The sequence below is a fragment of the Oncorhynchus clarkii genome, chromosome 20 (genome assembly GCF_045791955.1).
Source record: "Oncorhynchus clarkii lewisi isolate Uvic-CL-2024 chromosome 20, UVic_Ocla_1.0, whole genome shotgun sequence".
Taxonomy (NCBI): domain Eukaryota; kingdom Metazoa; phylum Chordata; class Actinopteri; order Salmoniformes; family Salmonidae; genus Oncorhynchus; species Oncorhynchus clarkii.
Window position 1 is genome coordinate 63,716,776 of NC_092166.1, and position 16,714 is coordinate 63,733,489.

The following is a 16,714-nucleotide window of genomic DNA, read 5'->3' on the forward strand; positions in this document are numbered from 1 at the left end:
TTTGCAATAGCAATGGTTTACTCAAACAGAAAACCTTTCGCACCAAAAATGAGTTTATTGGACAAATTCAGGTAGGTCCCTCAGTTTCGTTTGGTTCGTTGTGAATACACCCCTGGTGTTGCATAAGCCACTCTGAGAAACTGAAAAGATGCCATCTGGTGGGGGAGGTATGGAGGAAGAAATGAAAAGAGGACGTGGCTAAGACCAACAATAGATGTGTGTTAGGGGCTGTACCCAATTGTGAATACAGCAAACATTTGTGCATCCACAACACTTATCTAATTTCAATGTAGAGGTGTTGATTAGATTTGCAAGTGGGGATGGAACACTGAATCACATCTCAAATCAGGAGAGCGTGCTTAAATCCACTGTTGAGTCAGGTGATGAGAGTTGTTAGTCAACCCTTCCTGCTGAACATTCCCCAGTTCTAGTTCATGATATCAAATTTGAATTTTAATGTCTAACGCTCAATTCAGAAGTGTGAACACTAGATCATTACCCCTATAACTAAAGGGAAATACATACATTGCAGTAATATAAAAGAAAGCTTTATTGTATTGTCAAAACATGTTTACAAAAAGAAAAGTCAAAACAAAACTGAAGCAAAGCATGTTGGACTGTCCTGTCTTCACCTCTTCTTGAAGCCATACTTCTTCCGTTCATAAAACAGGTCCGTTTTTGAGCTGCCCAGGTTCACAATCTTGGGGCATCCGTCTCGCTGTAGGGTCAAACCAAGAAGTGTAGAGAGAGTAGCAAATGGTTGGTGCAGGTATAAACCAGAGTGGCAGTATAGAAACCAAGACACCTCAGTGTGAAAAAAATGAGCTTAACGGGTAGTACATATTGGGAAGGTTTTATGGCAAGCCGAACATGTTCTGAGCCCAGAAAGTATTCACACCCCTAGACTTTTTCCACATTTTGTTGCATTACAGCCTGAATTAAACATTTAGTGATATTGAGATTGTCATCACTGGCCAACACACCATACTGTCAAAGTGGAATTATGTTATTTTTTTATGTTTACAAATTAATACAAAATAAAGCTGAAATGTCTTGAGTCAATAAGTATTCAACCTCTTTTTCGTGGCAAGCCTAAATAAGATCAGGAGTAAAAATGTACTTAACAAATCCCATAAGTTCCATGGACTCACACTGTGCAATAATAGTTACATGACTTTTTAATGACTACCTCATCTCTGTACCCCCCCACCACAATGATCTGTAAGGTCCATCAGTCCAAGAGTGAATTTCAAAAATACATTCAACCACAAAGACCAGGGAGGGACATTTTCCCTCAAAGGGCAGTTATTGGTAGAGGGGTGAAAAGAAAAAGTGTCATTTTATTTAACTAGGCAAGTCAGTTATTATTTACAATGACGGCCTAGACCGGCCAAACTCGGACGACGCTGGGCCAATTGTGCGCCGCCCTATGGGACTCCTAATCACGGCCGGTTGTGATACAGTCTGGTTTCGAACCAAGTTGGCTGTTGGTACACCTCTAGCACTGAGATGCAGTGTCTTAGACCACTGCGCCCACTTGGGAAATGAAATTATACAATGTATCAACATTTCTCACTGCTCCAATCAAACAAAATGTACAAATCTAATAACAGAAGACTCATCAGGGTCTGGGTCTGCATCCCCAATAGCCATCGCAAATAAATAATATTTGTGGGGGAAAAAATGAAGAAAACAGAAGAGAGGACGTGGAAAAGCAGATGAGTGAGGGCTGGTAGGGATGCGGCTACAACTGATATGTGAATGAAAGTGAAGTGGATATTATTGAACCTGCATACAATAGGCTAGTGGCTGTTGCTTAAATTCAACTGACTTTATAAACATTGCATAACAGGAGCCAGCAGGTTCTTTAGATCGGTCTGACAGAAAAAGTCGCTAGTATCATATGAAACGGTACTAGGGTATTCTAAAATGTTGGCATCATGACGTTTTGGTGCCTGTATACCTGTGCAACACTATTAAAAAGCAAGACCACTTTGACAGACAGGAATCTTTATCATCTCTTTCCATGGGAAATGCTTTCTCCTTTCCTCTAATATTTATGGTACACCATTGTCTTCTAACAGGTGGTATTACTCATATGCGATGCTCATCCCTCAATCCCGACAGAATCGTTGCGCTATCTGACGTGAGACAATGGGTATAAACTGGATTGCTGAAAATTACAGAACCACTTTCATTTCAATTTCCTGCTTAGACATCTATAAATTGTTTACAACATTAAATGTTGTGAAAGGAGTAGAAATCAAATTAAATTTCATTGGTCACATATTTAGCAGATGTTATTGCAGGTGTAGCGAAATGCTTGTGTTCCTAGCTCCAACAGTGAAGTAGTATCTAACAATTCACACAAATCTAAAAGTAAAAGACTGGAACTAAGAAATAAATAAATATTAGGTTGAGCTTGTAAAAGAAGTACCTGCTGCACACTGTTGAATTATCCCATATAGTTTATTCCAATGTAGATTATATTAACTATACAGGAGCATTCAGTGTGCAGATCTTCCTACTCCTTTTACAAGCAGAGTGTGAGAAAGGGGTGAGAGGGTAGGACACCTACATCTTTCTCCTGGATGGTGCACTCCTTGCAGTAGTAAGCATCAGACACCCCGGGACCTCCACAGATGACACAGCGCCCCTGGTACGACCCGTAGTTGCATTCGTCACAGATGCGCACCAGAGTGCACGGCCTCACATACGAATCACAGATCACACACTTTCCATCGCCTGGGAGAGTGGGGAGAGAGGGGTGAGTGTGTTAATGCAATTTTGAACTGAGCCATGCACATAAACAAAGCCATCAAAGTGTTGAAATATATAACTGTTCAAAAGTTTGGGGTCACATAGAAAGGGCTTTGTTTTTTAAAGAAAATCAACTTTTTCCATAAAATAAAACATCAAATTGATCAGAAATACAGTGTAGACATTGTTAATGTTTTAAATGGATATTGTAGCTGGAAACAACAGATTTTTCATGGAATATCTACATAGGTGCAGAGCCCCATTATCAGCAACCATCACTCCTGTGTTCCAATGGCACGTTGTGTTAGCTAATCCAAGTTTATCATTTTAAAAGGCTAATTGATCATTAGAAAACCCATTTGCAATTATGTTAGCACAGCTGAAAACTGTTGTTCTGATTAAAGAAGCAATAAAACTGGCCTTCTTTAGACTAGTTGAGTATCTGGAGCATCAGCATTTGTGGGTTCGATGACAGGCTCCAAATGAACAGAAACAAAGAACTGTCACCTTAAACTCGTCAGTCGATTCTTGTTCTAAGAAATGAAGGCTATGCCATGCGAGAAATTGCCAAGAAACTGAAGATCTCGTACAACGCTGTGTAATACTTCCACCTTCACAGAACAGCGCAAACTGTCTTTAACCAGAATAGGAAGAGTGGGAGGCCCCGGTGCACAACTGAGCAAGAGGACAAGTACATTACAGTGCTTAGTTTGAGAAACAGATGCCTAGATGTCAACTTGAATGGACAAAAAGCTGCTTTTCTTTCAAAAACAAGAACATTTCTAAGTGATCCCAAACTTTTGAACGGTAGTATATATATATATATATATATATATATATATATATATACACTACCGTTCAAAAGTTTGGGATCACTTAGAAATGTTCTTATATATATATATATATATATATTTATTAACTGCAGGGTGTATGGGGTTAATCTGAGGAAGAGGAGAAAAAAAGTATTAACTACACAGTTTTTGGAGAGGGGGACATTGACTTCTGTCTATTGGGTCATTCCATAAGAGTTCAATACCTCTCTGACTGCATGAAACCTTCCATACATGTTAGCCTGAAGTAGTCTAAAAATGTATTTTTAGACCTGAATGTCAAAACATCCAGGAGATCAAGACGCTCAAAGTTGACCCGTTTTGCATACCCCATCCTACCATCACAAAGTCTCTGTCACTGAAAAATATAAAACGGTTGATTTTGATATGAAAACTTACTAACAGGGTTGTTTGTCAAACTTGTATGCCCCCCCTTTAACATTGATTATTTTAAAATGCGTAAACTCAATGTTTTTCATTGTTCATACATGTAGCTTAGTCCCTATTTTTCATCTGTGGTATTTGTGTTGTGCCTGCCATCATTTGAGACACAGCACACTCTTGAATAGAGGGTGGGTGTCATGCTTTGGCTGATTAATGTACTTGAATGTAAATTAAGTTGAAATTTCAACTTTCAAATGGTACCACAAAGATGGTTGAGGACCACTCATCAAAAAAGCTGATTTGAGTGGGAATAGATAGATGTCAACTTGAATGGGAATGTCTATTCTGACGGTGGGTGGGCCATCTTACTGGTAGTAATTAGGGGTTGAAACCGATTGTTATTCTCTGTATTTTTTTCCCCCTTGACATGGTCAAATAACTCAAGCATAGATTAGTTTCTGTAAAAAAGTTACCAGAGGCCATGAGTAACTTTGTCAAAAATAATGGCACCAGTTCGCCTATAGTTGGCGCTGTTATAAGCAGTCTCATATCCGTCGCCCTGTTTGACCTAGAGACTTGAAACGTAATATGTACGTGACTTTCCTCATGCTGAACAGAGGTCCACCAGGAATGATTTTCCTCCATCTTGGAAACACAAAATAGGCCATGGTACATCTCTTCATTTGAGAGAAGGGATTGGTTAAGAGATGGCCGAGTTATGGATAAATCAGGAAATCCAATAATCCACTCCACAATGGCCTATCAACTTGAAACTTTTTAGGGTCATTACCATGATGAACCATGTTAAGTTTGGCATCGATATCTTAAAGTGGCAATCAGCAGTTGAAACAAAGAGTTCTCCCCAGCAGTTTCAGTAAAAAGCTGAGGGATGGGGCTGCAGAAATATAACCACTCAAATGTATAGACCGAGCTATGGAAGCAATGATTGACCATCCATGATATTAAAATTATAGTCCAACCATGTTGAGGCTATTTAGTGTTAGTTTACAAACATTGGAGTAAAACAAGATTATATTTTGGGTTCTGATGGGTTACGACAGTTGAACTAAGCTCATGAGGTATTTATGAGTGGGTACTTATCATTAATTTATAAATCCACTCCACAGTTGGCTATCAACTTGAAACTTGACACCCCTAAGATGAACCACACTGAATTTGGTATTGATATAAAAAAAACTTTTAAAAACACTATTAGCAACTCATTCTTTGCAGTTGTAATGCTAATGCTCAAAATCCTCTTCTCATGAACCATACTTCAGATTCAATCTAGATTTTGTATTTAGACTCATTACATCAGTCTAATGTTTTTGAGAAAGAATTGTTACTGCACTCAATTATGGCCAATAGATGCCTGTTAGCACATGATAATTATTTTTTTAAATGTTCTGCATTCAAAGTCAGCCACACTACACCACTAGATGGCACCATATCACACTAGGGCTATAAGAACTGAACCAATGGACAACGGGCAATGAAATGTGGCATGTAAACCTCATATGTCCTTAGAAGCTGTGTGAATATAAAGTCACTGCAACCTTAGATGGCTGCCCCAGACCAGTTGGTGGTCATTGGCACCAGTGGCATCATAGGACACTAGCGCACTAACTATTGATCAAGTGGACTTTGTCTCATGCAAATTAATGTCTGTTTATCTACATAATTTAAATATATGTGAAATGTCATGAATATAATTCATAAATCTTAACATAAACCATTAGTTTATACCAATCCTGGGGTTAATTTGACTAAGTAATGACTTTAAGAATGATTACCTGCTGCATTCAAAGATATCCATGAAAACATCCTATTGGTAGGTTGGTTATCAAGAGAAGGCAGGCTTCACCCCAAATTTTACAAAAAAATATTTATCTTTCATCTCTCGGTTTCATACATTTCCTTCAGTATCTCACCAATAAAAGCATCAGAGCAAACAAAACAGCGCCCCTCAGTCTCAGTATGGGTAGCGTATCTATCTGATGCGCTGACAAATCAACTGTAAATTTCGGTGTTCCTCAAGGTTCCGTTTTAGGACCACTATTGTATTCACTATATATTTTACCTCTTGGGAATGTCATTCGAAAACATAATGTTAACTTTCACTGCTACGCGGATGACACACAGCTGTACATTTCAATGAAACATGGTGAAGCCCCAAAATTGCCCTCACTAGAAGCCTGTGTTTCAGACACAAACTTGGCTGCAAACTTTCTACTTTTAATCTCGGACAAAACAGAGATGCTTGTTTTAGGTCCCAAGAAACAAAGAGATCTTCTGTTGAATCTGACAATTAATCTTGATGGTTGTGCAGTCGTCTCAAATAAAACTGTGAAGGACCTCGGCGTTACTCTGGACCCTGATCTCTCTTTTGAAGAACATATCAAGACTGTTTCAAGGACAGCTTTTTGCATACCCCATCAGAAACTTTCCGTCCAAAAATGATGCAGAAAAATTAATCCATGCTTTTGTTACTTCTAGGTTAGACTACTGCAATACTCTACTTTCCGGCTACCCGGATAAAGCACTAAATAAACTTCAGTTAGTGCTAAATACGGCTGCTAGAATCCTGACTCTCCTGAATCCTGATCTGTCACCCACTTCCCTTGAAAAATAGTTTGCCCTACAGCCAATTCTGTCAAATCAAAAGAATTTGCAAAAAACAAAATCAGATTTCGACAGAAAAATGGCTGAGAAGCAAAGAAAGGTCAAGGAGAGGGTCTACAAAAATGATCAGATTAATATTGCCATTGAAAAAATTCAAAACAAAATGAGACATGACCTTTTTTAAGGTCAGTCTCGCAAAAAGACGCATTCTTGTGTTCTAACTATCCACTATTCAAAGCGTTCTGAACAAATTAAGGGAATTGTTCACAAACATTGGCACATTCTAAAATCCGATTATAGTCTTGGTAATGTGTTTTCGGACCTTCCCTTGGTCGTATTCTCACGGGGCAGAAATCTCAGAGACCAATTGGTACACTCTGATTTACCACCCCAAGATATTCCTGAACAACGTCTATTTGCGCCCCTACTGGATGGAAATTACCAATGTAATGGCTGTGCTCAATGCAATGGCACTTATAAATGTAGATCCTTCAAACACTCACAAACAGGGAAATCGATCCCAATCAAAGGTGTTATTACGTGCTCTACTAAGGCAGTATATTTATCTTATAAATTGTCCTTGTGGTAAAAATGATGTGGGTAAAACAAAGTGCGAATTAAAAGTACGTATCTCAGAGCATCATAGCACCATTAGGTGTAAAAACTTTACTTATCCAGTTGCTGCCCACTTCTTGGAGGCAGGCCACCCGATTTCGTCTCTGCGTTATATTGGCATCGAACATGTCACCCTCCCTAGGAGAGGGGGTGACCTTGATAATTTATTGTTAAAACGAGAGGCTGCCTGGATCTTTAACTTAAAGACCCTTGCTCACTTCGGTCTCAACGTAAACTTTGATCTGAAGCCATTTTTGTGATTATTGTGACTTTGCCATTGTAATTGTTTGTAAGCTTGTGTAGTCGGAAATGAATTTATGATCGTATGCTATCTATTAGTTGTTTGTGTGCTGTTCTTTGTATGCCATTTTAATATTTGATAATAAACCAATGATTTAGGCCACTCTTGGCCATGATTACAGACGTCTGTGTCTTTTGACACTATATAAACGAGTCATCCCGCAGTGTTTGTGATTATACCCTGATGAAGACAGCTTGGTTGGTAATTACATTTTTGCATCTGAGCTCCTAGATTGTGCGGCTCTCTTTTATTTTCAAGTTTTCTGCTCCACTAGCCAGCACATCGCCTAAATAGGTGTGCGTTTCTTTTTCTTCTAGAATCCTGAATAGAACCAAAACATTTGATCATATTACTCCAGTGCTAGCCTCCCTACACTGGCTTCCTGTTCAGGCAAGGGCTGATTTCAAGGTTTTACTGCTAACCTGCAAAGAATTACATGAGCTTGCTCCTACCTATCTTTCTGATTTGGTCCTGCCGTACATACCTACACATACGCTACGGTCACAAGACGCAGGCCTCTTAATTGTCCCCAGAGTTTCTAAGCAAACAGCTGGAGGCAGGGCTTTCTCCTATAGAGCTCCATTTTTATGGTCTGCCTACCCATGTGAGAGACACAGACTCTGTCTCAACCTTTAAGTCTTTCCTTTAAGTCTTTACTAAAGACTCATCTCTTCAGTGGGTCATATGATTGAGTGTAGTCTGGCCCAGGAGTGTGAAGGTGAACGGAAAGGCTCTGGAGCAACGAACCGCCCTGGCTGGTTCCCCTCTCTCCATTGGGATTATCTGCGTCTAACCCTATTACAGGGGCTGAGTCACTGGCTTACTGGCTTACTGGCTTTCATGACTTCCCTAGGAGGGGTGCGTCACTTGAGTGGGTTGAGTCACTGACGTGATCTTCCTGTCTGGGTTGGCGCCCCCCCTTGGGTTGTGCTGTGGCAGAGATCTCTGTGGGCTATACTCGGCCTTGTCTCAGGATGGTAAGTTGGTGGTTGAAGATATCCCTCTAGTGGTGTGGGGGATGTGCTTTGGCAAAGTGGGTGGGGTTATATCCTTCCTGTTTGGCCCTGTCCGGGGGTATCTTCGGATGGGGCCACAGTGTCTCCTTACCCCTCCTGTCTCAGCCTCCAGTATTTATGCTGCAGTAGTTTGTGTCGGGGGGCTAGGGTCAGTTTGTTATATCTGGAGTACTTCTCCGGTCTTATCCGGTGTCCTGTGTGAATTTAAGTATGCCCTCTCTAATTCTCTCTTTCTTTCTCTCTCTCGGAGGACCTGAGCCCTAGGACCATGCCCCAGGACTACCTGGCATGATGACTTCTTGCTGTCCCCAGTCCACCTGGCCATGCTGCTGCTCCAGTTTCAACTGTTCTGCCTGCGGTTATGGAACCCTGACCTGTTCACCGGATGTGCTACCTGTCCCAGACCTGCTGTTTTCAACTCTCTAGAGACAGTAGGAGCGGTAGAGATACTCTCAATGATCGGCTATGAAAAGACAACTGACATTTACTCCTGAGGTGCTGACTTGCTGCACCCTCGACAACTACTGTGATTATTATTATTTGACTATGCTGGTCATTTATGAACATTTGAACATCTTGGCCATGTTCTGTTATAATCTCCACCCGGCACAGCCAGAAGAGGACTGGCCACCCCTCATAGCCTGGTTCCTCTCTAGGTTTTGGCCTTTCTGGGGGAGTTTATCCTAGCCACCGTGCTTCTACACCTGCATTGCTTGCTGTTTGGGGTTTTAGGCTGGGTTTCCGTACAGCACTTTGAGATATCAGCTGATGTACGAAGGGCTATATAAATTTGATTTGATGCTGTATGGTCAGAAAGAGTATGATATTGTTACCGCCCGTAGCATTGAACGCAAGGGAAGCCAGCGAGCAGTTGCCCCCCCCAAAATATATATGTAAAATAATAGCCAGTCAGTATTGAGCTAAACCGAGTGAGCTCAGCTGTGAATAGTCCTGGCGCACCAAAAAAACAAACAAAGGGAAGCCAGTTTGAATTTGGCTTCAGACCGATCAACATCACAAGCCAAACGTAATTATTGACCCATTTTTTAAAAATTGTTGCATCTCATTGTATCGTTGTTCTCCGATGGCTAGCTAGCTAAAAAAATTGCTTGCTAAATTAGCCATGGATGGAGAACGGGATTTGGACTTGTGGCTTTACTTAATTCTCCATGCTGGCCAATGTTTACAAAGGCTATTCTGATCCAACCATACATTCATGCATTGTGCCCCTGGCCTGAGAGGATGGAAGTTCAACATGTAGCTAGATGTAGTAGGCTAATGTTAACTAGCTTGCCTTGCGCATCATTGCCCATTAAAAGGATGTTAGGCTAGCAAATCAAGTATTTTAGCAAGGTAGCCTAGGACAACAAGAACTAAAAGCATGTACTATATGACAGAGTCATAGAACATTTAGGCAAAATGAAAGCGGATGGTATTGGCGTTTCTCTACAAGTACTTGCACACACACAGAAATCAGTCCCATGGACAGCACTTCATATTTAGCTTACGTTGATTGGACTAAATAGTTTTTGTTATCACTGTATTAGACTATGCATAGGTGATATTAGATGAAGTTGAAATGGTGCTGGAATAGCAGAGGTTGTTTTGTCTCTAAAAATGTTGTAAACATTACCTTGCTTGACAATGCTGTAGGTCATGTAACTGTTTGTTACATGCAATATGTTTTGTGGACTTCACCGGACAGATGTTGCTCACCGGTTTTGTAATGAAGCAAATGTGTGGTTGAATTTATTCTTCCACTGTCATCTTATTGTCTCAGCCTTAGGCCTATATGGCCCGGTGTCAAGACATATGAACTAACAGGTTATAGAGCAAATCAATGTGTTGTGATAATTGTGTTGCAATATGGCTATTTTTAGGGGGGGTGGGGGGATTTGGCCTCTCCGATGATTTTACCCACACACCGCTACTGCAACATACAGCACTAGACAAAACTTCATACGTATTGAGAGATAAACATTGTAACGCTTTCACTGATTGGGTAACCCGGTATTTCCCGCCAAAACCAGAAGTGTGATTCAAAAGCATATAAATGTCTAGATTTGATTAGAGTGTTAAGCGGCATGAAAATTCAAACCCGATGCTACCTGAGCCGCCATATATAAAATACATTTTATGAACCCTACATTAGCAACATGTAATGAGCCCAAGCCCAAATGATTGTGCCATTATCCAATACATATATGATATCGGCACATTACACACGACAGAAAAACCATTAACGCCCACAGATGTTGCTAGCTATAGGTGCTCTTGGGTAAATAAATTAAACTAGCTCCAGCAGGCAAATCTTTGAGAGTGAAACCTATTACTGTAATGAAACAGCAGGGAGCAGGTTTCGAACCCTCGACCTTCGAGCCCGAGGTCCGGCGCGCTATCGACTGTGTCGCAAAAGCATGCTCGCTGTGGCAGGGTCGATTTCCGTGCTTATAAACCCAGGGTCGTTATATTACTGAATTGTACATTACTGATTTATATGGTCTGGAATGACACACATCGTTTAAACCATGATAAAGCAGAAGAGAACATGTGATTATGGTGCAGCACATGTGGCATACAAAGTTATAAGTATAGGCTAGCGAATTTGAAATAATAGGGCCTCTTTGTATAACTAGTAGGCTGACTCTTATTTATATACACTGCTCAAAAAAATAAAGGGAACACTAAAATAACACATCCTAGATCTGAATGAATGAAATATTCTTATTAAATACTTTTTTCTTTACATAGTTGAATGTGCTGACAACAAAATCACACAAAAATTATCAATGGAAATCAAATTTATCAACCCATGGAGGTCTGGATTTGGAGTCACACTTAAAATTAAAAGTGGAAAACCACACTACAGGCTGATCCAACTTTGATGTAATGTCCTTAAAACAAGTCAAAATGAGGCTCAGTAGTGTGTGTGGCCTCCACGTGCCTGTGTGACCTCCCTACAACGCCTGGGCGTGCTCCTGATGAGGTGGCGGATGGTCTCCTGAGGGATCTCCTCCCAGACCTGGACTAAAGCATCCGCCAACTCCTGGACAGTCTGTGGTGCAACGTGGCATTGGTGGATGGAGCGAGACATGATGTCCCAGATGTGCTCAATTGGATTCAGGTCTGGGGAACGGGCGGGCCAGTCCATAGCATCAATGCCTTCCTCTTGCAGGAACTGCTGACACACTCCAGCCACATGAGGTCTAGCATTGTCTTGCATTAGGAGGAACCCAGGGCCAACCGCACCAGCATATGGTCTCACAAGGGGTCTGAGGATCTCATCTCGGTAGCTAATGGCAGTCAGGCTACCTCTGGCGAGCACATGGAGTGCTGTGCGGCCCCCCAAAGAAATGCCACCCCACACCATGACTGACCCACTGCCAAACCGGTCATGCTGGAGGATGTTGCAGGCAGCAGAATGTTCTCCACACCGTCTCCAGACTGTCACGTGCTCAGTGTGAACCTGCTTTCATCTGTGAAGAGCACAGGGACGCCAGTGGCGAATTAGCCAATCTTGGTGTTCTCTGGCAAATGCCAAACGTCCTGAACGGTGTTGGGCTGTAAGCACAACCCCCACCTGTGGATGTCGGGCCCTCATACCACCCTCATGGAGTCTGTTTCTGACCGTTTGAGCAGACACATGCACATTTGTGGCCTGCTGGAGGTCATTTTGCAGGGCTCTGGCAGTGCTCCTCCTGCTCCTCCTTGCACAAAGGCGGAGGTAGCGGTCCTGCTGCTGGGTTGTTGCCCTCCTACGGCCTCCTCCACATCTCCTGATGTACTGGCCTGTCTCCTGGTAGCGCCTCCATGCTCTGGACACTACACTGACAGACAGAGCAAACCTTCTTGCCACAGCTCGCATTGATGTGCCATCCTGGATGAGCTGCACTACCTGAGCCACTTGTGTGGGTTGTAGACTCCGTCTCATGCTACCACTAGAGTGAAAGCACCGCCAGCATTCAAAAGTGACCAAAACATCAGCCAGGAAGCATAGGAACTGAGAAGTGGTCTGTGGTTATCACCTGTAGAACCACTCCTTTATTGGGGGTGTCTTGCTAATTGCCTATAGTATCCACCTGTTGTCTATTCCATTTGCACAACAGCATGTGAAATTTGTCAATCAGTGTTGCTTCCTAAGTGTACAGTTTGAATTCACAGAAGTGTGATTGACTTGGAGTTACATTGTGTTGTTTAAGTGTTCCCTTTATTTTTGAGAGATATACAGTGCCCTGCGAAAGTATTCGGCCCCCTTGAACTGTGCGACCTTTTGCCACATTTCAGGCTTCAAACATAAAGATATAAAACTGTATTTTTTGTGAAGAATCAACAACAAGTGGGACACAATCATGAAGTGGAACGACATTTATTGGATATTTCAAACTTTTTTAACAAATCAAAAACTGAAAAATTGGGCGTGCAAAATTATTCAGCCCCTTTACTTTCAGTGCAGCAAACTCTCTCCAGAAGTTCAGTGAGGATCTCTGAATGATCCAATGTTGACCTAAATGACTAATGATGATAAATACAATCCACCTGTGTGTAATCAAGTCTCCGTATAAATGCACCTGCACTGTGATAGTCTCAGAGGTCCGTTAAAAGCGCAGAGAGCATCATGAAGAACAAGGAACACACCAGGCAGGTCCGAGATACTGTTGTGAAGAAGTTTAAAGCCAGATTTGGATACAAAAAGATTTCCCAGGCTTTAAACATCCCAAGGAGCACTGTGCAAGCGATAATATTGAAATGGAAGGAGTATCAGACCACTGCAAATCTACCAAGACCTGGCCGTCCCTCTAAACTTTCAGCTCATACAAGGAGAAGACTGATCAGAGATGCAGCCAAGAGGCCCATGATCAATCTGGATGAACTGCAGAGATCTACAGCTGAGGTGGGAGACTCTGTCCATAGGACAACAATCAGTCGTATATTGCACAAATCTGGCCTTTATGGAAGAGTGGCGAGAAGAAAGCCATTTCTTAAAGATATCCATAAAAAGTGTTGTTTAAAGTTTGCCACAAGCCACCTGGGAGACACACCAAACATGTGAAAGAGAGTGCTCTGGTCAGATGAAACCAAAATTGAACTTTTTGGCAACAATGCAAAACGTTATGTTTGGCGTAAAAGCAACACAGCTGAACACACCACCCCCACTGTCAAACATGGTGGTGGCAGCATCATGGTTTGGGCCTCCTTTTCTTCAGCAGGGACAGGGAAGATGGTTAAAATTGATGGGAAGATGGATGGAGCCAAATACAGGACCATTCTGGAAGAAAACCTGATGGAGTCTGCAAAAGACCTGAGACTGGGACGGAGATTTGTCTTCCAACAAGACAATGATCCAAAACATAAAGCAAAATCTACAATGGAATGGTTCAAAAATAAACATATCCAGGTGTTAGAATGGCCAAGTCAAAGTCCAGACCTGAATCCAATCGAGAATCTGTGGAAAGAACTGAAAACTGCTGTTCACAAATGCTCTCCATCCAACCTCACTGAGCTCGAGCTGTTTTGCAAGGAGGAATGGGAAAACATTTCAGTCTCTCGATGTGCAAAACTGATAGAGACATACCCCAAGCGACTTACAGCTGTAATCGCAGCAAAAGGTGGCGCTACAAAGTATTAACTTAAGGGGGCTGAATAATTTTGCACGCCCAATTTTTCAGTTTTTGATTTGTTAAAAAAGTTTGAAATATCCAATAAATGTCGTTCCACTTCATGATTGTGTCCCACTTGTTGTTGATTCTTCACAAAAAAATACAGTTTTATATCTTTATGTTTGAAGCCTGAAATGTGGCAAAAGGTCGCAAAGTTCAAGGGGGCCGAATACTTTCGCAAGGCACTGTATATATATATATATATATATATATACACACTGTACCTTCCATAATATTTCCCCAAATGTTATTAGCCTCCCACCTTTTCTCTCTCGCTATTATTCCTTCCACGCTTTCAACAGTTAAATGAAATAAGTTGTCCTTATCTTCACCATTCTAATGTCATCCTTTAATAATAATATAGGACTAGATTTAGATGCAGAAGGCTTTCACTTCTCTTGACAAATATCAAATGGTTATGGGTCTGAATAAATAAACTGCTATACCCTACCGCGTTCACGCTTCTTTCAATCTACCAGGGAGTTCTATTGGGCTGCTGTACTTAACATTCAGCAACAAAGAGCTTGCGCCCTTCGAATAGTGTATTGGTATAAGAAATGCAAAAAAATAAATGTCCAGCAAGCTATTCTAGTCTAGCTATTCCTGCATGGGACTCTGAAGGGCTAATGAGCGTTTTTTAAGGAGAGGCCAACGGAGCACAGGTGCTTGCGTATTGCACAAGTGACATAGGCTATAAGTTAGAAGCTTATTAAGATGGCGAGGAACCTCCTCGCGCAGTACAAAACATGATTTAATATTTTCCTGAGTTCTCTGGTTTTTGTAGAACCACCTGCAACTGGACATTTAACCTTTCCCGAGTTAAGAACGAAGAAGGTATCGCCAGGAGCAGGTTAGTTTAAAAATCTATAGCGACGTTTTGTATAAACTAAGCTGTATACTCGAGTATGGAAACATAGTTGTCACATATCTTGCGTAACAAACTGTAGCTAGGTAGGGTATGTAAAATGGGGTCAACTTTGAGCACCTGTATCTCCTGAATGCATTGGCATTCAGGTCCAAAAAGTCACCTTCTGACCACTTCAGCCAACCATGTATGAAAAGGTTTTATTTAGCTCAATATTTGACTAAATGAGCCTGACGTTACTACTTAGTGAAAGGACCTTTATATGTTCTGTTTAAAGGGCGAATTGGCTCTGGAAGCCAAACCAGCCAAATACTCAATCTAAACGTGAATCGATTCTCAATTGCGATACGGCTCTAGAAACAAAAATCCCTCTACTTTCATATCAAATCAAAATAATTTCACAAATGCAAAATACACACTGTTTTAAGACGGCTGCAGCATGCAGTCTTTTTCGGTGACAAAACGTTTGTGGCGCCTGTCTTCCATTTACACAGGTGTTCAGAGACGCAGATAGTGCACTACCTGTGCTAATTAACGTTAGCTGTCTTCAATCTGCTTTCCTTAAACAAGCGCTGTAACATGGAAATATGTCCGCTTGGGAACCCTAACCCTAGGGGGTATCAATTAAACATTTTATTTATTGCCAATATGAAAGATAAAACCCTTATGCTTTCAAAACCGTACCGCAAGTGATGTGTTCATGTTCAAACCGAGCGTCGCGGCCCTTAACAACCCCCGAGACATGACCCTATTTGAGACCGACATGAATGTAAAGTTGTAAACGTTATATTGAAACTTACATTTCTCGCACAATCTTCCAATAGCTGAAAAGTAAACAGAAATCAGTTACTGAAAATTGTACAGTAACTTAGCCAACAAATAATTGTTTCGTGAAGCTGGCTACGCCAGTAACGTTATGCAATCAATAACAAAGTTGAGTCAATTTAGCTTCAATATAGCTAACTATAACGTTAGAAGGCATGCCAAAGGGTTGACGAAGAAGCAAGTTATGGTAACGTTAACTAGCTAAATGAATGAACAACATTTGCTAACTGCTCCTACTAGCATGTTCGTTACTGTACTAGCTTAGCTAGCTAGCCACTATCAACAAAAGGCTTGAGCACAGCAATAACCCATTCACAGCACGCATCATTGCTGACAAGAAGTTAGTAGTTATACAATCATATGCAGTAAAAATAAAACGAATAGTTTACCGACACCGGCTTGTTTTCTACAAAATATCAAATCTGGATGATGTTTAGCCATTGTCGTCGAACGCAGGGCATGCAATGGCTATGTTGAACTTTGACCCTTTCTTCCTTTCTTTCGGTTTAGTTTCTTTTTCGGATCATATTATTTTAGATTATTTCACGTTAGGTAAAATATTATGCTTATGGATATGTTAGTGAATTAATCTGGCTAAATTCAAAGGGAGAATAATAAATAAAAACTGCACATAATTCATCCCGGGGTCCTTGCAGCTAGGTATACAAAATATGTTCTACATAATAAAGGATTTAATGTTTGGCATTAATGTCGCATATTAGTTAAGAAAATATATGATATATACATTTCTGAATTCAAAATTAGAGTAGGACACAGAAAAGCTATATTTCTAATACAACTTTACACGTGCGTTCTATTTTCCTGCAAAGACACGCGAC

General features: G+C 41.1%; 1 protein-coding gene across 1 annotated transcript; it reads right to left on the reverse strand.

Annotated features, from left to right (window-relative positions):
* Positions 1 to 532: 532 nt before the first annotated feature.
* Positions 533 to 16,379, reverse strand: LOC139376698 (PHD finger-like domain-containing protein 5A). The gene is made up of 4 exons (XM_071119560.1): positions 16,265 to 16,379; positions 15,851 to 15,874; positions 2,579 to 2,745; positions 533 to 718 (listed from the first exon to the last, which is right to left on the reverse strand). The coding sequence occupies exons 1-4, from the start codon at positions 16,314 to 16,316 to the stop codon at positions 629 to 631; spliced, it is 333 nt and encodes a 110-aa protein (XP_070975661.1). The 5' UTR covers positions 16,317 to 16,379; the 3' UTR covers positions 533 to 628.
* Between the last annotated feature and the right edge of the window lie 335 nt (positions 16,380 to 16,714).

Coding starts and splice junctions, on each gene's coding strand:
- LOC139376698 (XM_071119560.1), bottom strand. CDS start 16,316: ATGGCTAAACATCATCCAGATTTGATATTTTGTAGAAAACAAGCCGGT. Junction 2,746..15,850: donor TGGAAGATTGTGCGAGAAAT/GTAAGTTTCAAT, acceptor CCACTCTCCCAG/GCGATGGAAAGTGTGTGATC. Junction 719..2,578: donor GCACCATCCAGGAGAAAGAT/GTAGGTGTCCTA, acceptor TTGACCCTACAG/CGAGACGGATGCCCCAAGAT.